The 14,022-nt window shown below is 52.4% G+C and overlaps 1 protein-coding gene across 1 annotated transcript in view; it reads left to right on the plus strand.

The window, feature by feature from the left end:
* Positions 1 to 366: 366 nt before the first annotated feature.
* The window catches only part of RASGEF1C (RasGEF domain family member 1C), a gene marked incomplete at both ends in the record, with an annotated part of 31,860 nt that continues 18,204 nt past the window's right edge, over positions 367 to 14,022 (plus strand). Inside the window, 5 exons of the mRNA XM_079703340.1 lie at positions 367 to 543; positions 715 to 837; positions 2,030 to 2,167; positions 9,213 to 9,413; positions 10,485 to 10,559. Of these exons, the coding sequence (XP_079559466.1) occupies positions 367 to 543; positions 715 to 837; positions 2,030 to 2,167; positions 9,213 to 9,413; positions 10,485 to 10,559 (714 nt within the window). The remainder of the gene's footprint in view (positions 544 to 714; positions 838 to 2,029; positions 2,168 to 9,212; positions 9,414 to 10,484; positions 10,560 to 14,022) is intronic.

Consider the following 14,022-nt stretch of genomic DNA (forward strand, 5'->3'; position numbering starts at 1 on the left):
CACAGAAGTTCTAGGATTGCATCTGAGCCCTCTAGTTTGGATCAGGCCCACCCCTGATTCATTCTTGTGGCCAGCGGCAGGGCAAGTACGTTGATTGTCTAAGCCTGGTCAAGAACAACCTTCACTGCAAGTAGGAGTAGATACTGGAAACAGTCAGTCCCTAAATGGCTAAGAATGATCATGGAAAAGAAATGATTCCTGGGGATGCAGTGGCTATGGGGTGGGGGGATCCCTCCCTGACAGCCCTCCCAGGAGGTGATCACTGGGCTCAGGTGGGCACAGAAGAGCCTATGGGAGGCAGGGCCTGCCCAGCCAGGATCCCGGGGGACCAGCAGGTCCAAATGCCCTTTGCCATTGCAGGTAGGCATGCCCCGGACACTGAGCACCTCCGACATGGTCACTCCAGGCTGCCTCGGCCCACCGCCCCCTGAGCCCACGGATGGTGAGCAGGCTGGGCAGCCCCCCCTGGACGGAGCTCCATCCTCAGCCTCCCTGGACACCCTGATCGAGCAGCTGGTGCCCAAAGCTGACTACTACCCTGAGGTGGGTGATCCACCCAGTGGGGACGAGGGGTAGCAGACTGGGCTCTCTCCCACCAGGCATGGGGGAGACAGCAGAGCTGGGGCTGGCTGGGCCTGGCGGTGGAGTAGGCTGGGAGGCGCGTCCTTCCATGCCCTCGTGAGCACATGCTGCCTTTCTCCCGTGTCCCCGCAGAAAGCCTACATCTTTACCTTCCTGCTGAGCTCCCGCCTCTTCATCGAGCCCCGGGAGCTCCTGGCCCGGGTCTGCCACTTGTGCATCGAGCAGCAGCAGCTGGACAAGCCGGTGCTGGACAAGGTGAGAGGGCAGGGCCGGGGGCCTCCGAGGGTACTGGCTCTCCCCTGACATGCACTCGTGAATCGACATCTTGGAGAGGCAGCGATTGCTCCCATTCTCCTGACACGGAGCCCACAGGGGTTTCTGACTTGTCGGAAGCCCAGAGCCAGAAGGGAGAGAGTCAGAACCTTTGACCCCAGGGCTGTTTTCCAATGCCCCAGGGGAGCCCTGAGCTCACACAGCCCAGACCTGGGCCCCCAGAGTCCCATGAGTAGATCCCCATCTGTGGCCTGGGATGGCCCTGCAGTGCCTGCTGGTCTCCCTGCCCCCAGCACCTTCTGTTCCACCCTTTCTTCTTCTGCGGGTCCCCTGTTGGCTCAGCCTTCCCTCGGTTCCCCGTATCCTTTCCTCTGTCCCTCGCCATATCCCATGGGCTGCAACTGTCTATTTATACATGTGTCAGTAGGGTTCCACTGTCCAGTGATAGAAACCCAGTTTCAACTGGCCTAAGGCAAAGGGACTTTACTGGCTCATGTAACTGCAAAGTCTCAAGCTACCACTGGCTCCAGGGACTAAAACACCATTAAAACGTGGTCTTTCTCCCTAAGGCCCCTTGCTTTGTTTTCCTCTGGCCAACCTCACTCTTGCTTAGGCAGGTTCTCTGCACGGTGACTGATGGCCTCCGCGGCTCCAGGGTCATGGTCCACCCTTCCCAATCCTGTGGAAAGAGGATCCTGATAAATAAAAGCCCCGATCTCATTGGCTTAGCTTAGGCCACATGCCCCTCTGTGAGCCAATCACGGTGCATGATGGGGGTGTGCCATGCCCTGATTGGCCAGCACTGATCTGGGCACGCTCCTGGAGCCCTGGGTCAGGATCAGCTGGGAAGGATGGAGAGGGAGACCCCACAGGAAAACTGAGATGCTGTCACCACAGAAAGGGAGCTGGGATGACTGGCAGTTACAAACAAGAGATGACCCCCATTCCAAACGTGTGTCTGTCCCCCTCTGCTCTGCTGTGGTCAGCCCCCATCCCCATGTCCCGTCTCTGCCTCCTGGCACAAAGAAGGCACTAGACCCACCACGCCTCGGCCACTGCCGCTGCTCCTCGGACAGCCCAGACGCGCACTGAGTGGCTGAGACAGTGGCTGCCATGACCCCCACCTCCCAAGCAACCCTCACCAAATGCAGACGACCCTCGGCTTGCCTTGCAGGCCCAGGTCCGGAAGTTTGGCCCCAAATTGCTCCAGTTGTTGGCCGAGTGGACAGAGACGTTCCCGCGGGACTTCCAGGAGGAGTCGACCATCAGTCACCTGAAGGACGTGGTGGGCCGCATCGCCCCCTGTGACGAGGTGGGCGGAGCCGAGCGGGAGTCCCTTCACCTTGTCTACACCCTCACACCCCAGATCTGAGCCTGTTCTGGGGCTGGCCTCAGGGTCCTCATCTCCCCACCAGCACACTGCAGCCCCTCTAAAATCAGCCCCTTTCTGGCCCATCAGAGAATCAGGCACTGCAGGGCTGGCAGGGAGAGAGCAGGCCTCTGGTTCCAGGCCTGGTCTCTTGACCTTTCTCCTGTCCTGCTCTCATCAGTGGCATCAGACGGCAAGTGAAGGGCTCTTGTGGCTGCGTGGTCGGGCCATTGGCCAATGACCATTCGGCTGGCCTGGCAGAACCCTCTTCCCCAGTAGCTTGGGAGGCAGCCAGTGTATTGGGCATCTGGTGCCTCTGCGCCCCACACCCTGCCCTGCTGTCCCAGCTGCATTCCTCTGGGGAAGGCACTTAAAGATGGAAGAGGAACAAAACTCCCTACTCCCTACCTCCCAGGATTAGGGTGAGAACACTGAGGGGGAGTGCATGTCGCTTGCCTTGGGAAGAGACTGAATGTAGCAAGCTGACAGCTAGTGACATGCCCCACAGTGGGTCTGAACACAGAGCCAGCCAGAGCCAAAGGAGAACTGCCAAGGCAGGCTGGGCACCAGGAAGCTATAAAGTCCAAGGCCTAACTGAGGCTCAGAAAGGGATGCCCTGCCCTGAGGTCATTTCACATAGCCAGCAAGTTAGTTGTTCTGAGAGCTCGGTGAGATGAGGGTCATCTCCTCCTCCTCCTTTGCATCCCCTGATCCATCTGGGGATTATAACACTTGGCTTAGGTTGCAGCAGAAAGGAGACTCAGGGAAGGCTCAATGATTGGATGGATCAGAAGGATGAAGCAGGAAGGGGAGATGCTGACTGACCGGCTTGGTACATAGTTGGCTACTTTGATGGATGAGTCGAGGGGGAAAGAAAGATGTTTGGACAGTTGGGTAGGCAGGGGGGTTTATGGGGTAAGTGGATGTGGAGAGACTGATGGAAGGAAGTGGAGGAGAAAGGTAGACATGATATAGCTAGATGAGTGGGTGGATGGATGACTAGATGGATGGGAGGGTGAGTGAATGGGTAGGTGGATAGGTGTGTGTGGGTATGGATGGGTGGGTGAGAACATGATGGGAAGGTGGGTGGGTGGGTGGATGGATGGATGGAGGGATGGACGGATGGTGGATGGATGGATGGGTGGGTGGGTGGATGGATGGTGGATGGATGTATGAATGGATGGATGTTGGATTGATGGTGATGGATGGATGGACGGATGGTGGATGGATGGATGGGTGGGTGGGTGGATGGATGGTGGATGGATGGATGGATGGATGGATGAGGGCAAATGTTAGAATGGAGGGAGGAAGGATAGATAAGGGAATTGATGGATCTGTGGGTGGGTGACTGTATAAAAGGGGAGGTGGGCAGTAACAGATGGGTGGGAAATAGATGGTTGCAGGGATGGTAGATGGATGGATGGATGGATGGATGGATGGATGGATGGACCAGAGGGTATGTAGTGAGATGAGAGCCCAGTCCTCTGCTTTATCTCCCTCCCCCACACAGTAGGCCTTCAAGCAGGTGAGGTCTAAGCCATTGACAAGATGGATTATCTGCCCTTATCAGGCCTGCCTCTGCCATTGGCAGAGCAATTTCAGAGGCAGACCCTGCCATTCTGGCCACGGTGGCGTGGGATGGGTGTAAGTCCTGGGCTTGTTTCCTTGAGAAGCAGTGCCTCCTCACTGAGCCCTCAAGAATCTGTCAAGACTGTGCCGGGAAATCTTTTCTAACTACCCAGTAGATGAAAATAAGATACAGCCAAGATCTATCAATGGGCTATAGAAAGCAGTCATCCACCAGGTGTGGATTTTCAAAGCAGAAATAACTCATTCGGGGCATTTCTCATTCCTTCCCTTGGAATCCAATTAGGTGTGCCGAGTGGTGTGAACTGGACCTGGGATTCCCTAGTCTCCATGCCACCCACCCAGGCTCAGGCCAGGGGTGCCCCACGTGTCTTTGTAACCCCCAAGTTGCCCTTCCCCAGGAAGCACCTGCTCCAAGGGGATGTCCTGTAGGTGCTGGTTTCCCTCCCCTGGATGCTGCGGGTGGACTGCAGGCTGCTCCCCTCCCATCACAGGCACAGTCTCAGCTGGGAAAGGAGCTGGTGAGGCCGGAACCAAACTGATGAGGCAGGACCCACAGGACTCAGAACATGAGGTCTGGGTCAGACCTTCTGAGCTCAGATCCCAGCTCAGAAACCACAGCTATGTGACTTTGGGCAAGGTGCTTCCCCTCTCTGAACTTCCGTTTCTTCATCAGTCAAACAGAGACGATAACTGCTCCCACCACACAGGTCTGCGGCAAAGGCCCTGAAGCCAGGTGTGGTCGTATTTCAGCACTTGGTAAATGTGAGCTATGATGAGGAACAAATTCTTTCCCAAGTTCAGGCACATGGGGATTATTTTTAACTTTTTTGAAACTTTTGTTATGGAACATTCCAAACACATACAAACATAGATAATAGTAACCATGAACTCCTGTGTGCTCATAGCCTAGCTTCAACAATTATCAACATTTTGCCAAACTTGTTTCTTCTATCCCCGCACACACTTCCCCTCCCTCCAAATTATGTTTTTAAATCCTAGGCATTATATCTTTTGCTCCAAAAACATTTGAGAATCATCTTGTAAAAGATTTCTTACACAGAGATAGGATCAAATGATATAAAGTGTTGTGCATAATACAATGAGATGAGCACAAGTGTTTTCAGAACTGCGTGTCTTTGGGCAAGTTACTTAACCTCTCTGGACCTTAAATTAACTTCTGTAAGAGGGAAGATGATAAGCCCTCCCTCAAAGGGCTGTGAGGAGAACCATGCTGCTCAGGAACGTGGAGGAGGTGGTACAGGGCCAGGAAGGAGTGCGGCTTCCCCATCAAAGTGGCTGTGAAAGGCGACACCTTTCTCTTTCTTCCTGCCCCCCTGCCATTTCCTGGAAGCCTCATGTCCTCACTGTGCTCCCCACCACCTCTCAGTAACCGGGAACAAGAGGCTGGAGCGGCTCTGGGAAGGCCATTCTCTATGACTGTGGGTTCTGTGCTGCTCCAGTCCACCCTCGGCTCCCATCCTGGTAGGTTGGGCTCAGCAGTTACAGCTCAGGAAGGCCAATGCTGAGGCTGAGGGAGACTGGGGGGTCACAGGAAGCCCTAGAGGGTCACAGCCCTGGTGAGGGAGACAGGACAGGAGGACAGCAGTGCCTTGGCCACACCCACTGGGCTGGCCAGGGGAGGCTGCCTGTACGGACAGCCCTCCTCGCTCTGGCCTTGCTCTCCCACTCACGTGGCTGTCTACTAGCTCCCGCCAAGGGCATAGATGGTGGACAGCTGAACGAGCTGGCAGTGGGTGCAGAACTCCTGCCTGTGCAGGTGGGCTAAGCCCACTGGACATCAGCCGTGGGCTGGCTCCGGTGGGAGCTTTCAGGAACTTCAGAAAAAAAGGGCCCGTACTTGTCTGGATGGAAATGGATCCTAATCACGAAACGCTCGGTCCAAGAGAACTTGGAGGCCCCTGGAGAGCCATGGCCACCACCCAGGCCACCCTTGGACGGTGACTTCTGCACTCACACCCGGCTCCGTGCATGCAACAGGCGGCTCTGTGAGAATGACAGAGAAAACAGCCCAGCCCCCATCCTCCCAGCTCACGGGCGAGCCACTGGGGGAGAGCTGAGCCATGCTGCGAATGTGGGCTCCTGACAGTGACAAGGAACACACTGGCGTTCTCAGTGGCAGGTCCCTGGGCCTGCCCAGATTCACTGAGATCTCCCAGACAGTGTCCACAAGGTGTAGAAATCAGTGAGAGAATGAGAGGAGGTCAAAGAGAAGGTCAAATACCTTCCCCACATTCAGAGAGGGAATAGAAGATTCAGGAAAAAACCAACAGATAAACTTGAGGTTAACACTATTGGAAAATTTTTAAATGAATTAGCACACAAGCAATGGCAATTGTTTGGAGTGAATATTGGTTCAATAGAAACAAGTCCTGCTAAATTGTCTGCAATTTTTTTTTTTTTGCGGTACACGGGCCTCTCACTGTTGTGGCCTCTCCCGTTGTGAAGCACAGGCTCTGGACGCGCAGGCTCAGCGGCCATGGCTCACAGGCCCAGCCACTCCGTGGCATGTGGGATCCTCCTGGACCGGGGCACGAACCCGTGTCCCCTGCATCGGCAGACGGACTCTCAACCACTGCGCCACCAGGGAAGCCCTGTCTGCATATTTTTAAAAATAGGGCCAGTGCCCGGTTCTATCAAACTGTAGCCACAGATGCACTGCATCCTTGACTTCAGTAGGGCTCTGAAGTCTGCCTTGGAGAGGCTGACTGACTAGAAGCAGGTGAAGGCCAGTTTTATCTAATCAGCAAATATGTGTGGGCCCCTCTTGTTCATGCTGGGGACCAGCAAAGAGTGACCCAGTGTTGCCTTCATGGAGCTGGTACTCCAGTGAGAGGCTTGGACAAGGGCTGTGAAGGAAGGGCATGGAACTCGGAGGGAGAAGGCTGTACAGGTCCTGCCTGGGTCATGGAACAGGAGGGACAAATGGTCAAAGGGACGGGGGAGTGATCTGTGTCTGGAGCACAGAAAAGAGGAGCAAGGGCTACATGGAGGCCATTGAGCATGCCCAGAGCTGACCTCAGGGCCTCCAAGCCATGTCAGGCTTTTTGCCTTTGCAAAAGCAGGGAGGCAATTTAGGGAAGAAGCGTGCAGTGGTCAAATGTGCATTTTGAACAGAACACTCTTGCTACAGGGTGGAATGGAGAGACGCTGGCGTGAATGCATGGGGTCCACTGAGGAGGCCACTGCAGCCACCAGAGAAATGACTATGGCCTGGACCACATACTCTGTGGTGGACGACAAGCATGGAAATGGAAGAAAGCAAAATCAAGAGGGCTGGTGATGGCCTGGAGGGCCTGAGGGAGAAGGTGGTTTGAGGATGGCTCCACGTCCAGGTGCCTGACGCCAGTGCTCCATTCAGTGGACAGGGATGCAGGCGGAAGAGGCAGCCCTGGGGAGGAGAGCATGACGTCTTGCATGCATCAGGTCCAGGTGGCCCCTTGCCTACATGGCTCTGGAGATCAGAGGAGAAGGTTGCCCGCACACGAATACTAAACGACACTCTGCACATGAACCAGAAAACCCAGGAATGAAGTAGAGAGGATGGTGGAGAGAGGAAGAGACAGTGGCAGGAGGAACCCAGCACGCAATCACAGTGCAGACAGACAAGCCTGCAAACAGCCCAAGGCAGGAGACACTGGGGAGCTGAGGCAGATGCTGCCTGAGAAACAGCCCCTGGCTTTCATGACAGGAGGTCCTTGGTGCCAGTGAAAGTTAGTCTGGTGACAGGAGGGGAGCCAGATGGGGTGGTGGAGGGTTGAGTGGGAAATGCGGGATCTCAACAGCCAGTGTAGCCACCTCTGGGCTGGGTAGCAGAGAGGGGTGGGGGGCTGGTGGAGGTGTCGGGGATCACCGGAGACTGTGTCACCGGGGCTGGCTCTGACTGGACCTAACTCACCATCTTCCTGGCACTCAGATGAAGACCTGGGAGGCAGCATGTGTGCTGACCACACTTTTGGATACAGCAAAGCTGAGACGGGTTGTTCCTTCCACTGGCGACAAAGGGAAGAGTTGGACCTCAGTTTCCCCACACACTGCCCAGCTAAGCCATGGGTGCCTTCTGGGTCTGCCCCCCACGGCTCTGGGAGTTAGGGTTAGTGTTAGGGTTTGGGTTCGGGTTTCCTGTGTCCTGAGGGCTCTACCACAGCTGCCCTGGCCACTCCACAGAGAAGCACTTTCATAAGGGGCTGGGATGCCACATCCATCACCAGAGCTCTGGGCACCAACAATGCTGGACCGCAGTGCTCCTTTGAGCCCCATCAGAGACTTGAGGAAATACTGAGGTCCCCCAGGCAAGCCCTACACCCTACGCCCCACCTGCAAAATGCCTCTGGGTTTGTGTGCATGAAGAACGTGCACTGTTTCTATCTGAAATTACCTGGCAGTACTGACTATCCACAACCTTCTTCTGAGGCCTCTGGGACCAGGCCCCGCTGGGAACCTGTCTTCCTGACACCTTGTTGTTGGCAGGAGTCCAGGCCCCGGATGCCCACTGCCACTCCCAGGCCAGCTCCTGGCTCAAGGGGGTTGAATCCACCTCTGGGGGAGCCATTTGCTGACCACGCAGAGGCCTGTTCTGTGGGCTACTGACCAAACCTTTGGGAATGTGTGGACATCTTGCTCAGTAAACCCAGCTAGTCTGATGCACCTTCCTTGGAAATAGGGGTCTCTGAGGGGCAATAATCAGTTTCCCCATGGGGTGGGAGGGTGGTCCCTGCACCAAGCCCAGAGCATCTGAGCTGCATGGTGAGGGGCTCTGTCGGTACAGTAAATGCTTATTAAGTGTCCACTGCATGCCCAGAGCTGCGACACAGAGAGGTTAACGCGGACTTCCCTGCCCCTGCCGAGCTGTCGTTCTGCAGGGGAGTAAACAACCCCAGTCATCTCCTGCAGTGGTCCCATGAGGAAGTCACACAGGGTGAGCTGGAGACAGAGTGCCAGGGGCAGAGGATGGACAACAAGGCTGGTCAGGGAAAGCCTCTCTAAGCTAGGCCTGGGAGACAGGAGGAGACCCCCATTGAAGCCAAGCAAAAGGCTAGCGCCCAGGGCAGGGCCCATTCCACATCTCCCTCTTCTCTCCCTCCACTCCCTGGCAGCCCCCACCCCACACTGCCCCTCTCCCCAGACAGCTGGGGGGGCTTGCGCCCAGCCACTCTCCCTAATGTGTGCTCTTCTTGGCTCCCACTGGTGATCCTGCAGCCTTCTCCCCATCCAGCCTTGACTGTAGGCCCCAAACCCAGCCTGCCCTGGACTGGGTCCTGTTTCAGGGTGGAGGAGGTGCAGGCACACCTAGGACAGCTGGGGAGCCTGCCTGCCTCAGAGATTAGATATGCGGGGACAGGTTTCCAGGCCTGAGCACCCTCTCTCTACCCTCCTCCAGGCATACCGAAAGAGGATGCATCAGCTCCTGCAGGCTCTGCACCAGAAGCTGGCGGCTCTGGGCCAGGGGCCGGAAAGCCTGCTGGGCACTGACAAGCCCATCTCCTACAGGAACAAGCCTCCAGCCTCTATCCACAGGGAGCTCCTCAGCATCTGCAGTGACCCCTATGCACTGGCTCAGCAGCTGACCCACGTAGAGCTGGTGAGCAGGTCCATACCGCCCTCCACTCAGACGCAGAGCCTGGAACACTGAAAATAGCCGGCCACCCCCCAACTCCCCATCTTGTCCCCCACCTGGTCTCAGCCTAACCCAGGGCCTGAGCCCATCACATCAGGGCCACCCAGGCATCTCCAGAGGACCCTGACTCTGGAACAGTCTCTCACCACACCTGGGGCGAGGAACAGGAAGGCTGGAGGTACCAGCCCTGCCCAACTTTGACCTCTGGCCTGCCTGAGAGTCCAGGCCTGGGACAGAGGAAGTAGGTTCAGATCCTGGCTCTGACACCACCGGATGTGTGATCCTCCCACATCTAGGACCTTCCCCACCCGGGCCTCAGTTTTCCCCATCCAGGACTCACACAGTCACACTGTACCCACCCCAGCTTTCCAGAGAAGCGCAGACAGGCCTTCCTGTGTGTGAAAGGGATGCCCTGGCCTAACCTCCAGTATATTGGGTTCCTTGTAGATGCAGAGGCCAAAGAGGCCTGCCCCAGAGAGGAGGGAAGCTGGGGAGTAGGATTCTTTTCTTTTAAACCTCCATCATTTATGGCACCCTTACTGGTTTCCAGGCATTATATTCAAGAGTTACATGCACTGTCTCATCTTCCCACCACCTTACCAGATAGGTGCTATTATTATTCTCTTTTCACAGATGAGGAAGCTAAAGCCAGAGTGTTTAAGTGACTTGCCAGAAGTCACACAGCAGAAGGGACGGGGCCAGGATTCAATTCTGACCCAGACCCCATGCTCTTAGCCACCAGGCCTACCCCGGAGGGAATCAATGACCTGATTTCGAACCTGGTTTCCTAGGTACCACACCCCACAAGCACTCCCTATGGAGACATTGACCCCTGCCCCCATGAAATACAGCAGCCCCTGAGCATGGGAAAGGAGGGGCTGCCCCTTTCAAGATGGTGCTAAGCTCTGTGACAACCCAAAACAGGGCTGTAGAGGCCCGGTGAGAAGGGCAGGTGGGCCCATGCCAGGCCCCCAGGGAGCATCCCTTCCCCATACATTTCCCCTTTTCCCAACCCCTTTTCTGTCTCTGGTGCAGGAACGGCTTCGACACATTGGACCTGAGGAATTTGTCCAGGCTTTTGTGAACAAGGACCCTCTGGCCAGCACAAAGGTAGAAGGCCCTTGGACGGACTGTCCCAGCAGTGACCCCTACTCACCGGTCCCTCTGGGGGATCCCCGGAGCATCAGCTGAGCCAGCTTCGGAGGGACCAAGGGCAGATGGGCTTGGAGGGGTCGTGCCCACCCCACCCATGCCTCTAGCCCAAGGCCATCACACTCCAGCAGCCCTGAGTCCTGGGGAAGCCTGGGAGGGCGGGATGAGCCTGGCCGGGTCACCCACCCAGCGAGGGCGGAGTGGTGGTCGAGGAGCAGAAGCCCTGGGTGGGTTAGAGGGTAGAGGTTCACACGGGGCCCGCTCCAAGACCCCATGTGCCCTCCCGGTGCTTTACGGTGGGCGCCGGTGCCCTCTAGCGGCCACCCGGGGGAACGCGGGCTGGTGCCAGCTGTCCAGGGAAGTTAAGGGCATGCTCTTCCCTCTGAAGGTGGAATTTCAGAGCCTTCCCCTCTCTCTCAGAGCCCAACCAGCAGTTAGCCTGGTGCTTATCAAGGAGTTAAATCCGAACCAGAACTGGAAATATCCTGTCTTCTGCCCTGGCACCTAATAAAAGAAGAGAAAACTAAATATGCAATTGCATTTCACCTCTCTGATAAGCAAAGATTAAACTTTATGGGTGTGTATGTGCAGGGAAAGGGACGGTCTCCTACACGGCTGGTAAGGGGTGAAATTGGCACAGCTACTTTGGAGAGCAGAATGGCAATAGCATCAACACTTGAAATATACACTCCAGACCCCAACTTTCCACACCTAACAATTTACCCTGCAGATATACACACACATGTACACAAAGATGTATGCACAAAGATATTTGGGATATCTTTCTGTGCTTTATGACCAAAGGCTGGAAGCAAACTACCTTACCACCCACAGGGACTCGATTAAACATTATAATACATCCATACATAGAATGCTATGCAACTATTAGAGTAAGAGCGACTGTAAGAATGGAATAATCACCAAAGGTCCATTGTTGAGAAAAGAAAGTAGAGTGAAGAACAGTGGCAAAGAGTATGTGACCATCTGTGTAACAACAACAGATAGGAAGGTGCATGATACATATCTCCTTGCACATGCATGTGGACAATCTCTAGGAATACTGGTTACTCTGGGGAGCCCAGCATGGAGCTGGGAGAAGGGTGGGAAGGAGACTTTGCTACTCTTATTGAGTTGTTTGTTGTTCTGTTTTGTTTTGTTTGGGGTTTTGGCCATTACCGAGTATTATTTTTTATTGTGAAATACGTCAAGATTGCCCGTGACATTTCTTTACCCACTCTACTGTAGACGAACATTTTTGTGTTGTTTCCAGACTCTTGGCTATTGCAGATATTGCTGCTATGAACATTCTTACACATTTCTAATGTATGTGGGTACATTTTTTCTAGGGCACCAGTTCTCAAATATTTTGGTCTCAAGATGCCTTTTTTACTCTTAAAAATTATGGAGGACCCCAAAGAACTTTTGATTATGTACTAATAATATCTACCGGTATTTATTCTATTAGCCATTAAAGCCAATAACTTTTTTAAATATTTATTTATTCAAAAATCATAACTCATTTTATGTTAATGTAAGTTTTATGAAAAATAACTCTATTTTCCAAAATAAAAAAAATTAATGAGAAGAGTGATATTGTTTTACAGTATTTTTACAAATCTCTTAAATGACTGACAATAGAAGGCAGTTGAATTCTCTTAATCTACTTCTGCATTCAATCTCTTGACTTAACATTATTTTGGTTGAAAATCCATCCTCACACAAATATGTAGTTGGAAAAAAGAGGAGTATATTACAGCCTTTTCAGATAATTGTGAATATTCTTCTTTGATAGTACACTAAGACTCAACAAGGGGTAATTTTTTAAGATCAGCTGCAATTTGGAATCTGAAAATAAACTCTATCACTTTAAAATTCATTGGTCCATCTTGCATCTCGAATGGATCTTTTTGCCCATGCAGGATTTTGTGACATATATTGTCCATTTGGAAAATATGGGTTCACTGAATCAAGCAGAACTTCTGAATGTTGGCATGTTTCATTATATGATATTTTAAAATGATATTCATTATATATATTCACTATTGATATCACCCAAAAAGTTCTTAAGTATTGGGAAGCTGTCAAGCTGCAGAGGCAGATACATGTTTTATAAGTTCCCAATTTTCTCTTGAAAACTTGAATTTTATCCTTGGCAACAAATACTATCAGTTGTCTTCCTTGAAGTTACAGGCTCATTTTGTTGATTTTCAAGGAAACATCAGCCAAATACTGAAGTCTGCTTAACCATAATGGGTCAGTCCTTCTTTCAGGTAAAAATGGTGCTCCATGAGTAAAGTTCAGCTCACAAGTCAGTCACACCAGTGCTTTTCTGCAAGACCACCATCAAAACTCTGTGTGTAGCAGAAGTGCCTATGTCTACAGTTCTCCCTTCGTATCTGTAGGTTCTGCAACTGCGGATTCCACCAGCCTCAGATCAAAAATATTAGAAAAAATTAAAACTCCAGAAAGTTCTAAATAGCAAAACTTGAATTTGCTGCTCACCCAAGCAACTATTTACATAGTATTTACATTGTATTAGATATTATAAGTAATCTAGAGATGATTTAAAGTATACGGGAGGACGTGCATAGGTTTATGCAAATACTACGCCATTTTACATATGGAACTTGAGCATCCTCTGATTTGGGTATCTGAGGGGGGAGGTGGAAACACTCCCCCAAGGATACCGAGGGACAACTGCACTCCCATTTTCATAGAACATGAAAAAGACATGTACTCAAGGGTTGAGATTTAATAACACTGAAAAGTTTTGTGTCCTCAAGGACATTCTTAGTCACACTCACTTTTTTTCTTTTACTGTGAGTGTGTGGTAGTGAAGAACACAGTGGCCACTGGTGTCATTTGGTGACTCTGTCTCGATTCAGGCTAAGGTGGCAGCAATTTTACCCATCATTCTATTATGCATTGGTACAAATGTCAACAAGGTGAAAAGGCAATAATCTATGAATATGAAATTAGGTTTGCCCTTGTGGACCCCCTGAAATGGTCTCAGGGACCCCCAGGAGTCCATGGACAACACTTTGAGATGTTGCTCTAATATATACCTACGAAGGGAATCACTGTGTCCGTCCCAGGGTGGGCATATGATCAACCTTACCAGGTGATGCCAGGTGAGGCTGTATCCATTTACACTGCCAGCAAGGAGTTATTCTTGCTCCACAGCCTCACTGATGCTTGAAATTGTCAGGCTTTTTAATTTTTGTCAAACTGTTAAGTGGAGCATATTTTCATGTGTTTTGGACATTCTTGTTTTCTCGTCTATGAAATGCCTGTCCCTGATTTTTGTTCGGTTTTCTATTGGTGATTTGTCTTTTTCTTAAGGATTTTTAAGAGTTTTGTGTGAGGTTTTTTTCGTTGTCTTTTTTTTTTTTTTCGGTCCGCGGGCTTCTCACTGTTGTGG

The sequence above is a fragment of the Hyperoodon ampullatus genome (genome assembly GCF_949752795.1).
Source record: "Hyperoodon ampullatus genome assembly, chromosome: 4".
NCBI lineage: Eukaryota > Metazoa > Chordata > Mammalia > Artiodactyla > Ziphiidae > Hyperoodon > Hyperoodon ampullatus.